Source organism: Anneissia japonica, unplaced genomic scaffold (assembly GCF_011630105.1).
Source record: "Anneissia japonica isolate Jap-2015-1 unplaced genomic scaffold, ASM1163010v1 scaffold287781_len67199_cov139, whole genome shotgun sequence".
Lineage (NCBI taxonomy): Eukaryota > Metazoa > Echinodermata > Crinoidea > Comatulida > Comatulidae > Anneissia > Anneissia japonica.
The window spans coordinates 23,802-39,790 of record NW_022747389.1 but is presented as its reverse complement, the minus strand read 5'-3'; the positions used below and the strand labels follow the sequence as shown (position 1 = coordinate 39,790).

Here is a 15,989-nt window from a genome sequence, read left to right as displayed (position 1 = left end):
CAGGTCTTACCATAACTGGCAACGTATTACACGTATTTTGAAGTGTATGTGTGAGTTGGGATTTGTGGACGTACAACCCCCATTGATTTGGTTCTTCTTTAATGAAATTTTCATTACGGGGAAATTGTATCGTGCAGAAAAAAGCTTTATGGAGTTTTGGTTGCAAACTCTAAAAGATGACAAAATGAGGCTTCACATTGAAGAAGAAGCTGGGAAGATCAAACGTGGCACTCCTTTTCAATTTTCAGATAGTCTGATCCTTCCGAAATCTTTCACTGATGCCAAAGACCTAACACAACCTGATAAAGAAACAGATAGTGTAAGCTTGCAAGAGATGGACCAGGAACTAAGCAAAGGTAAGGAGGGAGACGCATGAACTCCAATCTCATGTCATTTCGCCTTACACAACTTTTCGTGTCTTGGTGTGTATTTTGTTGTTATTGTTTGGTGTCACATAAGTCGATTCAGATTTGAAATTTATTCAAAAAATGTTTATGGAATTCAAAAATAACATTTACGAGTTTTGCTATTTCATTATGTACAATTTCTGTCTACACTAACTGAGCATATTGATTTAAAATCATGTCTGTTTCGTGCAGTACACAGGTCAACGCAGGCCAGACAATGCACACAATCCTGATGTCAACAAGCGGGCCTATGTGTCTTTTTCTTATAGAGGGCACCCAGGGAGGGACTTTAACAAACAGAGGGTCTAGAAGTAAGAAAACATATGGTTATGGAAGCTCTAGATGACCAGAAATGACACTCTCAGATTTTAATTTGAATGTAATTTTCTTTTGTTTTTTTTCCATTAAAAAAATATATTTTGGACGAATGTTTCCATACAATCGCTATAGTATTACTATAGTAATCGCTATTGATTCACTCATGCACCTCTGGTTCAACCTTGCCGGCTCAGCTCCGACAAATCGCGAAACCTCGTATGCGTCGGTGACGTGACATAACACGGTGTGTCTTTAGTTCCTGTGAGCCTGAAGGTTACACTTTCAGTGGTGTTCCTTCGAATTTCATTTTTTAATTGCAGAATCAGAACGTCAGTTTTTAATTGAGTTTGGTACACTTCTCGAGAGGTTCTTACTTGTTAATTCCAGGAGACAGGAGACACCCACACATAGGCAAGGCCATGTTCTCGATCTTCAATCGTAGTCTTATCTCTTATTCACATTTTCAACAGCATCGTATTTCTGATCACATTATTCTTCATATGACGATTGACATCTCCAAGCCACCACTTGAGAGAAAAAAGTTAGCATATATTAAATACAAAGACATCGATATTAATGCCTTTAAACTTAAGTTTTCTGATTTATTTACCCATTTTCGGGCAAAGTTGAAGGTTGTTTGCCATAGTTGACCTAACGACACATTTCATTTTTTTAAAGACGAGCTTGCTCCAGAAATTAGGAGAACTATCTCTGTTCGATCATGGAGGTATTATAGTAAACTGGAGAAACAATATGAATTCAGTCCTTTGACGATCATTCCGACCGCGCTGATAAGAATCTGTGGTCACGTAACGTATAGTGGGTATCAATTTTGTATAAACATGCAGTGTGAACTCGGTAGCTTCCTCGGAGTGTTTGGGTTAAATAATGTTGGTTGGAATGCCAATAACTACACCAAATTGATTGGATATTGAGATTTAGAGTTTTGACATTGGTTAGCTAATGCTTCAAAAGATAGCCCCAAACATTGAGATTTTTCGAGCAATGCTAGGCCAATGCCCCTGCATGTCTACGGCCTATTTAGTATGCACGAGCGTCTTCGAACATCAACATCCTCCAAATTAATACTGATTTTATTTTGATTTGCTGCTGTACATCAAATATCTTTTAATTTCAACTCGGAGATTCACAATGAACAAATACTATGAGACATTATGTGATTTTATACTGAATTTATCTATTCTGTACAGATGCTGTTCATTGATTTCTCTAATTTGTAACTAAAACAGAATTTTCTAATGAACAATGAAGATAATATTTATATTTTGATATGGTGCTGCATTTTTAAAAATATTGTTTATTGATCATTAAATCTACATTTGAAACAAACTTCTACATTATGTTCCAAACTGTATTTGCCTCGACGATCGTTAATGTTTTCTTTCGGCAAAGGTTTCATCATCAGACAACATGGTGTTGGTTGGTCTGGTCTCTAGCATTTGTGCAGTTACCACTATGACGAGCAGCTGAAACACAAATCAGCATAACATTAGGTCTCTTATTAAAAAGGAAAGAAAGAAATAATCATTAAAACGTGAATTTAAAAATAATATACCTTCCATATGTACGTTATTAAGTAAAAATTATTTCAGTAGGCCTGTTTGGGGTAGCTATCAACCTTACATAACTAAACTCCATAATAAAATACACCAACCCACTCTCCCTTACCCCCGCCCCCTCATTAGGTGCCTACTGCTATGTTCGAGTGAACTTGGTCTACGCCCTACCTGGTAGGCCTAGTATAGCCTGTAAAATTGTCATTGACAGCGAAATCGGCAAAATTAATGGTATTTTGAATGAAAATAGTCACAATTTGGCATAGTTCAAATCAATAAATTAATTTAAAACAATATCTATTCTGTCAAACAAGACAGGTCTCATTTACAGGAACGATTGATAAATCCAATAAATATAGTTTTTAACAAAGAATATGCTATAAAAACAATAAAACATACCTTTCAACGGTAAATTGAGCTTGATATCAATGTTTTCGTTACCAAGAAATGCTTAAACTGAGATACTGCGCATGCTGTAAATAGATCTGAAGCTTCGTCTGTCATTTCCACACTACCCAGGTCCTGCCATATCCTGTTCTATTTTCTGTATGGTCCTGTTGACGCTCCTAACAAATCTAGTTCTGCGCATGCTCGACGGTCGGAATGATCGAACATCAATAGACCGTAATATCGTGTAGGATCTCTTAGTAGTAATTGTACGGAAGCACCTAAGTGCCATTCGACTTGACGACTTGTCAAGATAATTATGTTGTCAAGTCGACATAATATACATATCATGTCGACATGGCGAGATAGATATGTTTTGTTGTCATGACAAGATAGGTTATCTTGACAAGTCGACATAATAAAAGTTGTATGTTGTCATGTTATTAGATGACCAGTTCCTTAAACAAAATAATAGCTTGTTTGAACGATACAATTTTTATACTGCAGTTCAACAACAGAGCGAAAGTATTGGGCAGTATGTTGATCGATTGCGTTACCTAGTTCGAACGTGGAAGTTCGAAGCAGTAGAAGATGACATGATAAGAGACCAATTAGTCCTAGTAGCAAAAGAATAGTGCTGCTCGAGCCAGAATATTAAGACAGAAAGAAATTGCGTCCTTAAAGGATTCAATAGCAGTCATAAAAATAAGTGAAGCTACAAAAAACCAGATCCAATCAATGACGTAGAAGATCAAAGCACAGTAAATTATGTGAAGCACAAGAACAAGCATAATCCAAAGAAATACACTTATTAAAAATGTATGTCGTCAAAGCATGTGATTAAAAATTGCCGAGCCTGTGGAAACACTGAAACGAAAACGAAAGTGCAAAGCCTATGGAACAAAATGCACAAAATTTGAAAAAATAAAAAAATTTCCCGCCTGTGTGTGAGAAATACTAAGCAAGCCACACACGGCAAACAGAGACGTACAACTCGAACACATCAAATTGAAGAAGATTTGAAGATTCATCATCAGAATCAAACTTTCAATTAGAGAGTGAAGGAGCTGTCAACAACAATGGTGACAAGAAGCTGATGATAACACTCCAAGTAGAATCTTCATCAGCTACATCCGCAAATATTGAATGCGAAATAGACACAGGAGCATCCTGCTGTATAATGTCTCAAGATGAACTTGATAAGATAGAAAGGAACATAGAATTAAAGCATTCCAGTACCAAACTGAAGATGTACAATGACCAAGAGGTAAAGGTGCATGGTGAAGTAGAGCTAAAATGCCTATATAAAGAAAATGAATACAAGCTTACATTATAAATAATGCACACAGCACAACTTTAATTTCTACAGCTAAAGCGCTAGAAATGGGCTTAATAATAGGGGCAAAAGACATCCATCAGGCTACAGTTCAAGATAGTATCACGAGCATACTAGATACGTATAGCGATGTGTTCGAAGGACTTGGTTGCCTACCAGGTGCATACGAGATAGAAATAGATGAATCCATACAACCAGTGAAAAACCGACCGAGAAGAGTTGCAGTTGCTATTAAAGATGAACTCAAATTTCAACTACTAGACTTAGAACAAAGAGGTATCATTGAGAAGGTAACTAAACCTACGGATTGGCTCAGTAGTATGGTTGTTGGTTAAAAAAACCTAGGAAACTATATGATGCCCACCGTTCAAGATATGTTACCAAAATTAGCCAGAGCCAGAATCTTCAGTGTTCTTGACGCCGAGGATGATTTTTGGCAGGTTAAGCTAACAGAAAAAGTAGTTTTTAAACTACATTTGGAACACCATTTGGGCGGTACAGATACCACAGAATGCCATTTGGTATATCAACAGCACCTGAAGAATTTCAGAGACGACAGCATGAGATAAGCGAAGATTTACATTGTGTTGAAGTCATTGCTGACGATTTTCTGATATATGGATATGGAGAAACAGATCAGGAAGCAAAGGACGACCATGATGCAAACCTAAGAGCATTCCTAAATAAGGCTAGACAAGTAAACTTAAAGCTGAACATGAAGAAAGCCAAGTTGGGACTCAGGGAATCAGGTACATGGAACGCATTATTTCCCATGATGGGCTTCTACCTAATCAAGAGAAAATAACAGCTATAGTGCATATGCCAAGGCCTGACTCAAAATAAGCTACTGTTAGGGTGTGTGACATATCTATCAAAGTTCTTGCCACGATTATCAGATGTTGCAGAACCCTTGAGACGGTTAACAGACAAGCAGTCACACTTTGAATGGCTAAAATATCACGAGGAAGCTTGGAATAAGCTAAAGATAATGAGCACAAATGCACCAATACTCAGGTACCATGACGTAAATGAGGAAGTAACTATCTAGTGTGATGCATCAGAGCATGCACTTGGAGCTACATTAATACAAGGCTGTCAGCCAGACTACTTTGCCTCACAAGCATTAACGATGACTGAGAAAAAGTATGCTCAGATAGAGAAATAATGCCTTGCTATTGTCTTGGCTTTAGAGCGATTTGATAAAATTTATTTACAGCAGAGACATGGTTAATGTACAGACAGATCATAAACCACTAATACCTATTTTCTAGAAACCAATAAACAGCACACCAAAACGGTTGCATCGAATGGTATTGAGATTACAGAAGTATGAACTTACGCTTCAACACATTCCGGGTAAAGATATGTTAATTGCTGACTTCCTGAGCCGTGCATTCTTGAAAAACAACAGTAATAAGATGCAGATATGTAGTGAAATAGAACACATCAACCAAATTGAATATATGAATGTAAGCAGAAGCACACAACTGCTACTTCAAAATGCAATCAAAGCAGATGCCAATCTGATGGAATTAATGTTAATAGTCCAGCATGGATGGCCTGAGGTAACATCTGACGTGCCAAAGACATTACAAGCTTATTTAGCCTTCCGGGATGATGAAATTACAATGCAGGATGGTATTTTGTATAAAGGGCAACATATAATTGTACCACAGACTATGCAATCATTGCTCAAAAAAGCACATAGCAGTCATGAAGGAGATAAAGCATGCATAAGAAGAGCAAAAGATAGTTTGTTTTGGCATGGAATGGCATCCCAAATCAAATATTTGGTAAGCAGTTGTGATATTTGTAATGCACCAAGACTAAAGCAACAGAAGGCGAGTATGATGACGTGGGAACTCCCCACCGAACGATGGCAACATAAAGATCTATTTACTATTCACCAACGAGATTATTTAATCACAGTTGATTACTTCTCTGATTTATGGGAAGTAGACGAATTCATAGAAGATACTACATCGAGCACTGTCATAGAATGTACCAACCGACACGGAATACGTAGAAGAGTGGTAACAGACAACGGTCCGCAATTCATCTCAAAAGAGTACGAAGATTTTCCCAAAGCATGGGATTTTGAACATACCACAAGCTCTCCACTGCATATCCAAATAAATGGGAAAGCTGAAGCCACTGTCAACATAGCTAAAAATCTCATCAGGAAAGCTAAAATAGACAACAAAGACATTTACTTGGCGTTATTGGACTGGAGAAACACTCTAGATACAGAGGGTAACAACCCAGTACAGAAACACTAATTTTTCTGAACCAATTACCAATTACGGAACAGCTGCTAAATCCTCAGATAGTGACTAATAGTGAGAAAACCTAAAGTCCAAAAAACAGGTTTGCGAGATATGCTTGCACAAAGCAATTTTATTGCAATTTCCTGGTATTTTCGGTATGCTGAATCCAAAAATGCAATGGTCCATTTTTTCCGAGATTGTCTTGGCGGCCATTTTGGAATTTCAAAATGGCCGCCATTTATACAGTAAAAGTAACCATAACTGCGCTATTAGGGTAGGTATCGACATGATTTTGGTACCAAACCCTATGTTCTCAATGTCAACCTTTCCAATGGTGATATTCTCACAAACCATAAATGGCAGCCATCTTGACTTTCAAAATGGCTGCCAGTTTGAAAGTAAAATAGCAATAATTGTGCTATTAGAGCAGGTATCAACTTATTTGTGGCAGCAAACCATAGGTTTTCAATTTCAATCTGTCTAACGGTCGTATTCTCACGAATCATAAATGGCGGCCATCTTGAATTTAAAAATGGCTGCCATTTTCACAGTAATAAAAAACATAACTGTGCCATTAGAGCAGGTCAACATGATTTAGGTAGCTAAACCCTGTGTTTTCAATGTCAAGCTGTCGAATGGTGATATACACACGGATCAAGAATGGTGGCCATTTTGAATTTCGAAATGGCCGAACAATTTCTAACACAAACTGCTTAGTTTTTTGCGAAGTAAATTCAATTATTAATTGCAAAACCCAAGTTTCAATTGAAAACCTATCAACAAATTAACCTGTCTAATGGTTATATTCCAAGTGGAATCATACCTTTCTTGGACCATGAAGACAGAAAGACAACACATTTGAAGTACCAAAGAGAAATCCAAAAGGTGCTTTGTCATGATTCTGTATGTCAGTGGTCTATCGGAAAGATCAGATCGAATGAGCACACACAACTTTAAAACATGATTCCTGACATCAAAATAAGTTGAGAGAACTAGTGCATCCGAAAAACAAGATTCCATGAGCAAACACTCACCTTAGAGTTATTATGTGGTCACCAATAGTAAAAGGTTTGACCGCTAAAGTGAACATGAAATGAGGTTGAAAAATATAAATAAAGGGGTACGAACTAGAGCCAACATGGGTTCTTCTTAATGAGACATGCACAAATCAGCAATCACTGGACATATGGTCACACACAACCACATCCCAGATTGGAAATACTACAAGTTACAGGGGGAACTGATGTCGGCAGTAGATGAAAAAGGATCTAAATGGTTCAGTAGTAAAGACAATAATATTAACAGAGACGATGGAGTACACCAGTTGTCCCATGTGTAGGAACAATTTTTGTCGACCCACAACAAGACCTAGGGACTCCTTCTTACATCAGACCAGAAGAGGTTGGCCGACACAATACAACCAGTCGGCAAGCTGGAGATAGATATGCAGATTTCTACACGTTAGTTTGAGAATGGTAACTGAGTGACCAAAACTGTCTTACGTATGTTTTTTTAAGTCTAAAATATCTAAGAAATTTAACTTAAATATCGATAATTGTATTAAATGTGTTAAACCTACTGCAAATGCAAACTATATAATGCCCTACACTACCTGTCTCTTATACACATCTAGATGTGTATAAGAGACAGATATTAAACAGTACACAGTTAATATTCCCATGCAGATTAAATTAAATCGCAGTCAATTTTTTTGAAAGGAAGAGGTCTCACAATTAGGTGCACAGGGAATTTAATCGGCAAAGACAGTAGAACAAGAACTACTTTTTTTTATTCACTATGGGTTATTTTTCCAAAAAAATAAGAGTTGGATCTACTTCATTGGTATTTTTACCATTTGGCAATACCAAAATATACTTGTGGGATTGGGGACAACGTATCAAGTTAATAGAACAACGACAGAGGTTGTTTACTTATCTTTGCAATGGTTAGAGTTTAACATGATCAATATATGAATCATAAATTATGACAGCATCAAAGACACAGACTAACGATTACAAACCAGATAAAACAGCCCAACTTTGTTAAAAATTCGACAGATATGATTTTCAAGATGTAATGTAATGTAATGTGGTGGGATTTGGTATAGCGCATTATACCGAAGTCTCAATGCGCTGGTGATGTGTGGACTAGGAACTCGATCAATGACTTTCTTCGCCCCTAAGGGTCCCTTCATGTCTGTGCTACCCGGTAACCCTTATAGTCCTTATCCGAGAAGACTTGTTCTACCACCAGAACCATAGGCGAGCGTGCCGTTCGAACCAGCGCCGATATTATGGCTATAGCTTGCGGCGCCCCTGCTAACCGCTTGGCCATTCGACTCGCCATTTAGTGAAGATTTAGTGAAGTGCAAACCATTAAAAGAACAAAGCAAAACCAATTGATATGACATCGAAAGAAATTTGGCAATAAAACATGTGTCTGTGATAGATATTATCTTTTGGCAAAATCAAGTCATCTATGGCACATGGGCACATCCATTTGCAGAATGCAGTTTAAAAAGTTGGTTATTGTTTAGGGAACAGATACCAAAGTCAACACTTTCAATTGTCGGAAGATGTCAAACATTATCAGGATGCACCAAATGACAGACACATTGATGCTACTGTATTTTATAAACCGCCTTAGACACCAAACAAATAAATGCTTACTTGCCATATCTTATATCAATGTTGGTTATTGCAAATGAAAAAAATAGGAAACTTGCAAGTACCGTGGTTACCTTGATATGACTTTTTTACAAGTCTGTAGATGACACTTCAATTAAAATATTATCTCAGTCAAGAAAGAATTGTTGATGGGAGCAATATTAATGGGTCATGCCAACAACATATTTTACTCTTCCAGCACCCAAAGCAGTCATAGTGGTGGTTAAATGTGAGTTCCAGAAAAAATTGCGCAAGAACTATAATTTTATGCCCGATTTTATGGTGTAGACGTCTGTTTAAACAGACGTCTACACCATAATAACTGAACTTGCTTTAAAAACTAGTAGTATAAAATGAGGCTAATTTGACGGGCATAGGTGGTACGTATGCCTAACAATTTAATCATTAATGATGAGAGAGTGAGTCCGTGTAATTGTTTCCATTGTGGTTCTTGATCTTGTTCATGTTTGACTACACCAGTTTGCTCTACACCATGTAGATATCTACTACCACTACATTTTTTTTAATTATTGTTACTTCGCCATGCAAACTCCTAAACAATAATACCTAATGAAATAATTTTTAGTTTCAAATGTGTAGATGGCAGAGAAGAATAGCATGACACAAGTTTTATTGTTCTAACAAGATATGTTGATCTGCTGATTTAGGAACTCTTATGTAATTTCTAGATTAATACCGGAGTGGCTGATATTGTAAAAACACATGACATGCATCTGAAAAAATGTCAGTCATTTTGAGTAAGACAGCTGGCATATATATCACTGGACTGGTTAATGTGTTATTAAGTTCGTAATAAAATCTTTTTCAATCGACATATTTACTTTAAGAAAATAATGCAGTTATCATACATGCTAACGTTTTGATAGTAAAAAACGTGGGAATTCGGTCATGGGGTGGGGAGAGGTTTTCCCATTACATGTGTAAACCCTCCCCTTGGAGGCTTCAGCTATTAATGTATTATAAGGGCAAATCTCATGATTCTTATGATATATATTCCAATAATAAAAGTACGGTATTGATTTTAAATAACTTGTGTGTTTAATTGAACCACATTTTGTCTTGTGTCTACACAAGACAAAATGCCTACAGGCTATGTCTATATGGATTAATTTCTCATTTTCTAGCCTTTTTTCAGTACAAGATACAAAATCTGGATTCAATACTTGTCTAAAAGTGCGTTTTCTATAATTACTGGACTGGTATTTTAGCAACTGCAACTTCATGTCCAATTATTCAACATAAGGTCTGGTCCGCTACGTCACTATTTCTGCTTTATGCAAGTACTGTGTTCTAGTTGTAATTATCATATTATTGACCTCCATTTTAAAACGATTTCAGACAGACCATTGCCTCACTTTAAAAGGCCCTATCGTCTTGTCTTGTTTCAAGCACCATTCAAGGAGAAGCGATGCTGTCGCCGAGCAACGTATTGAAATATATAACTTAATTGTTGAGGGTTTTCCGTAGTGTGTTATTGCAAAAAGACTACAATTAATGTATAATGCCATTTTTTTTATACACTGGAAGAGCACGAAAAACTTGAGAAATTGACCTGGAGTCAGAATACCAAAACAGGAGTCTCCTGGCCAAAGAGGGATTGCAGGCATGTATAAGTGTTTGCTTGAAATGTTTTGGCCATTTTGTATTTCAAGGGGGCCACCATTACATTAAGAATATCATTTGAACAGGTTGACATTGAAAACACAAGTTTTGCTATCAAAATAATATCGATACCTGCTTTAATAGCACAATTATGGTTATTATTACTGTGAAAATGGCAGCCATTTTGAAATTCAATATGGCTGCCATGTATGATTCGTAAGAATCTCACCATTAGGCAGGTTGACATTGAAAATATAGGGTTTGCTGCCAAAATCAGTTGGTACCTGCTCTAATAGCACAACTATTGTTATTTTTACTGTAAAAGCGGCAGCCATTTTGCAATTCAAGATGGCCGCCATTATTGATCAATGAGAATATCACCATTGGACAGGTTGACATTGAACATATAGGCTTTGCTGCCAAAATGATGTTGATATGGTTATTATGTCGACTTGTCAAGATAACCTATCTCGCCAAGACAACATAACATTTTTATTATGTCGACTTGTCAAGATAATTTATCTCACCATGACAACATACAACTTTTATTATGTCGACTTGTCAAGATAATCTATCTCGCCATGACAACATACAATTTTTAGTATGTCGACTTGTTTGCGCGTCTTAACGTTCGCGTACGCGTGCGTTAAATATTACATATGCTTATAATTAGGCCTATTTTTAATCAAACATAGCTCCTTAGGATGAAAGGTGACCCCCAATTTTTATTACATATTCTTAAAGCACAAGATATGATTTTATATATCATAATAGCTGATCAGACATTGTGACGTCACCATATTGCCTCCAGAAGTTAAAAAAACTGAATTTTTATATGATAAATACTATGAATGATCATTACTCCTTCACCAACAGGCGTTTGTCAAATGAAAGTTGATACATATATATCTCATATCAGGAGACAACACTGACATTAAGATGCGCACGTGCGTCATGACGTGCGCGTACGCATGAGTAAATCTTTTAAAATGCTCAAAATTCTTTTTAACAAACTAAATTAGCGTATTTTGCCATTATCAGCATTTAATTATTGTTCAATCCGCCACGCGCACACTTCTTCGTGGGTCAAAGTGCGGCGGATCACCAAACTCTTCCTCAGTGGCGAGTTCAAATCTAGTTTTTCTAGCTTCTCGAGAGAGCAGATAACCTATTGTAATTGTCAGGATCATCTTTTTTTTCTTTCTCCCCATTTCTGTTCGCACGATATCTCAAAATTGCTACCAGTTACGCACACAGTCATTTCATCGATCATTTTGGCTTCTCCTGGAATAGTTACGGTAAGGTTTTCAAGGTGACCAGTCATGCGTGACGTCGGCTACGCGCAATTTTGCGTTTTTACATTATCGATCATAGCGTAACCATTTGCTATTTTAAAATCGTATTAAGTGAGCATTAACTTCAGGTCAATTTTAAATGTACTGTACCCTAATTTTACGCGTGTGCTTCGTAACGCGTGCGCCAAAATTTCAAAATGCTTGAAATCACTTGTCTAAAATAGAGCACGTTACACGCCATTTTGAGCATTTCGAAATTTTTTGAAATTTACTACTACGTGTGCGCATTTTTACGCGCGCAGCACGTATGGAAGCTATAAATTAATTTTTTTTCACATTTTGGGTTCCTGACATTTGTTTTGACAAGTTTCCAATCTTTCAATCACTCTATGGCCAATAACAATGCCGTACGCACGCATCAAACATAGTGACCTTTGTGCGCATTTGTGCCGATATACAGTGAAATTTTGCTAAAATCAGGCCTAATTTTAAACAGTTACAGTTCTTTAGGATGAAAGGTGACCCACAATTTTTATTACATATTCTGAAAGCACATGAGTTGTAAATATGATTTTATAGGTCATAATGGCTGATCGAACATTATTACGTCATCATATTGCCATCTGAATTCAACAAACTGAATATTATCGATGACCTCATTTTAGCAAATGCGCATTTGAGCGTACCTTACTTATTCTTGATCGATTATCTTCCAGTTGTATATATGATTTTTTATATATCATAAGGGCTGATGGGACATTATGACGTCACCATATTGCCATCCTGAAGTAAAATAACTGAATTTTTATATGATAAGTAACTATGAATGATCATTACTCCTTCACCAACAGGCGTTTGTCAATGAAAGTTGATACATATATATCTTATATCAGGAAACAACAATGACATTAAAATGCGCACGTGCGTCATGACGTGCGCGTACGCACGAGTGAATGTTTTAAAATGCTCAAAATTCTTTTTCAACAAACTAAATTAGTGTATTTTGCCATTATCAGCATTTAATTATTGTTCAATCCGCCACGCGCACACTTCCTCGTGGGTCAAAGTGCGGCGGATCACCTAACTCGTCCTCAGTGACGAGTTCAAATCTAGTTTTTTATATTTGCGGTTGACATGTTATGACATTTGCAGTTATTTAGACATTTGCGGGTACAATGTTTTGACATTTGTGTTTATTATTGCAGTTGTGGTTAATTTCTACATTTGTGGGCTCTCCGCCTACTCAGAAGGGCTATGTCATTATCCCCCTCCCATTTTGTCCACAAATTCGCACCCATTCAATAATGGTACTGTAGCACGTTTTTTTGACTAACACAACATTAATGAGACACAACATTTTGCTAATTTTAGCTAGCTCCATCAGGTATGCCATGAATTTCAACTACGAATCTAGCGAAAGCTCGTGTCTCAATAGTTTAAGCAACGTTCCATCGTGTAAGTTCATTAATAATATTATTAGGAAGCCTTATTTTTAAAAATGTAGAACAAATATCAAGTGGCCATTTTCAGAATAGTGGTTTCACACAGGCACATGCAATCATATATTCCTTTAACTAACACCCTGTCCTTGGAACCAGCTTCCTTCTTCATGCTTTACTCCTACACCAGATATCAAAATTTTCAACAAACAGGACATCAACACATTTCTTTCACAATGGTTTTTTTCATTTTGATTTTTCTTTTTTGTTGTGACAACAAAGGCCGCTTTTCATGTTTTAGTTGTTTTCAGCAGGCCTATTCTTAAGATATGCAAAAAAAAAAAAATAAACAAAAAAAAACCAAAAAAATAAAACCAAAAAAAAAAAAAAAACACCGAAAACGCGAAATTGCCTCCTCCTATAGGGATTTTGGTACACAGTTATACAAATTTAATAACGTAGAGATTCAATATACAGTTCGCCCTCTAATCCGAGACCACTTGTGTACTTGGAATTTAGGTTTGTCTCTGGGTTCGGTCTCGTAGGCCTATTAGAAACCTCTAAATAGAGACCACGGGCTAGAAGTGATCTCCAAACAGCATAATTAGAGGGTAACCGAACCTGATTATTAATTTTAGCATTTTGAAATATAGATCAGTTTGTCGCCAAACATCCAATGAATTGCAAATGGTGTATCCGGTTGTGAAAAGACGAAAATGCACCTGTCAGCAGCTGATCGGACATCTCCTGTGGGGAAAAGAAAATTTTTGAATGAGCTGTGAGCAATTCAGCCAGGTTTAAAGCTGCAAGTTATAGGTTATTCCCTACCAGGACTTTTACCTTGCATAGTTATGTAAAACATCAGATATATTACAGTTTTATGTATTTATTAGGATAACGGCAGAGGCCATCTTGGATTTATTTTGAAATTACAAAGTCTAAAATAACCATTAAAGTGTAATGTTAATGTCAACATTTAAGGGTAAAACGACACCCAATCTGTCCATCTAGCTCATCTTGTGCCAGATATTTTACAGCTTTGCATTTTTGTGTCTACTGCCCCTTGATGGCAAAGTAGACACATAAGTCTGTCACATCTGTGATTGGATTCAATAGTAAAGAGGGAATGTGATGAGCTACCCGGATCTGACAATATTAGACCACAACAAAATAGATATACAAGAAATTACAATTATAAAGTAATTTAATTGCCTTTGTCAAATGTGGCATCTCAACAAGGAAAATATATCACTTCCCTGCATTAACATAATAAACATGACAATACGGATGACAATAAATAAAAAAAAAAAAGATTATTAATAATTAAAAGATATGTCGGTTTGATCATAGCCGAATGTAGCGCTCTGAACCGACTACTGCCACGGTTTCCTACAGGCACTACAACTTGCTATCGAAATCTGGCCTTCGGAACAAGGAAGGTATGCACGTGTGTGCACAAACACGAACAAGTACCTCTACGACTCTGGATTGCACTAGAACGCTTTTATATACGTCACAGTTCCAAAGCACAGGTTCAATCTTCAATTTCACATGGTACCATATCAACATGAATTGAACGGTAGAACGTTTAGTTCCACTCAACAAATAAGACGTTACCAACTAGAAATTGCAAATTGCAAGTGAAGTGCTGCGAAGTACAACTGCATATAAATGTTCTTCAAACTAAATTATTTATACGAGTCAAGTGAAAATAATGAATAATAAAAAGAAAATAAACTAGATTTGAACTCGTCACTGAGGATGAGCTAGGTGATCCACCGCACTTTGACCCACGAGGAAGTGTGCGCATGGCAGATTGAACAATAATTAAATGCTGATAATGGCAAAATACGCTAATTTAGTTTGTTAAAAAAGAATTTTGAGCATTTTAAAAGATTTACTCATGCGTATGCGCACGTCGTGCGTCGTAATATCACTGTTGTCTCCTGATATGAGATATATATGTATCAACTTTCATTGACAAACGCCTGTTGGTGAAGGAGTAATGATCATTCATAGTATTTATCATATAAAAATTCAGGTTTTTTTACTTCAGGATGGCAATATGGTGACGTCACAATGTCCGATCAGCTATTATGATATATAAAATCATATCTACAACTCATCAGCTTTTAGAATATGTAATAAAAATTGGGAGTCACCTTTCATCCTAAGGAGCTATATTTGATTATAAATAGGCCTAATTATAAGCATATGTAATATTTGACGCACGTGTACGCGCACGTTAAGACGCGCAAACAAAAAAGTAAGATACCGAACATTCAAACTTGATCTGAAGTATAAGCCCATTTAATATTATTCAGAAATGACGAATGGTTAAGATTATATGACGTCATCAACGTTTTAAGAAAAGAAATATATTTTTTTCTTGTTTTTAAAATCAGATGGCAATATGATAACGTCACAATGTCCGATCAGCTATTTTGGTATATAAAATCATATCTACAGCTCATGTGCTTTCAGAATATGTAATAAAAGTTAGGGGTCACATTATAACTGATTTAAAAAAAGACATGATATAAAGCATATATTAATTTTGACGCACGCGAACGCTCGCGTTATTACATGCGCACAAAAATATAATGTTCCTAACATTTAACCATGACCTGAAGTTTATACCCACTAAATATGATTCAAAAATCACGACTGATTA

The 15,989-nt window shown here is 36.4% G+C and overlaps 1 protein-coding gene across 1 annotated transcript in view; it reads left to right on the top strand.

Annotated features, from left to right (window-relative positions):
- LOC117120463 (GATA zinc finger domain-containing protein 14-like) overlaps positions 1-4,360 on the top strand; it is a 28,083-nt gene extending 23,723 nt beyond the window's left edge. The window contains exons 13-15 of the mRNA XM_033265490.1: positions 4-356; positions 3,745-3,969; positions 4,059-4,360. Of these exons, the coding sequence (XP_033121381.1) occupies positions 4-356; positions 3,745-3,969; positions 4,059-4,360 (880 nt within the window). The remainder of the gene's footprint in view (positions 1-3; positions 357-3,744; positions 3,970-4,058) is intronic.
- Positions 4,361-15,989: the final 11,629 nt, after the last annotated feature.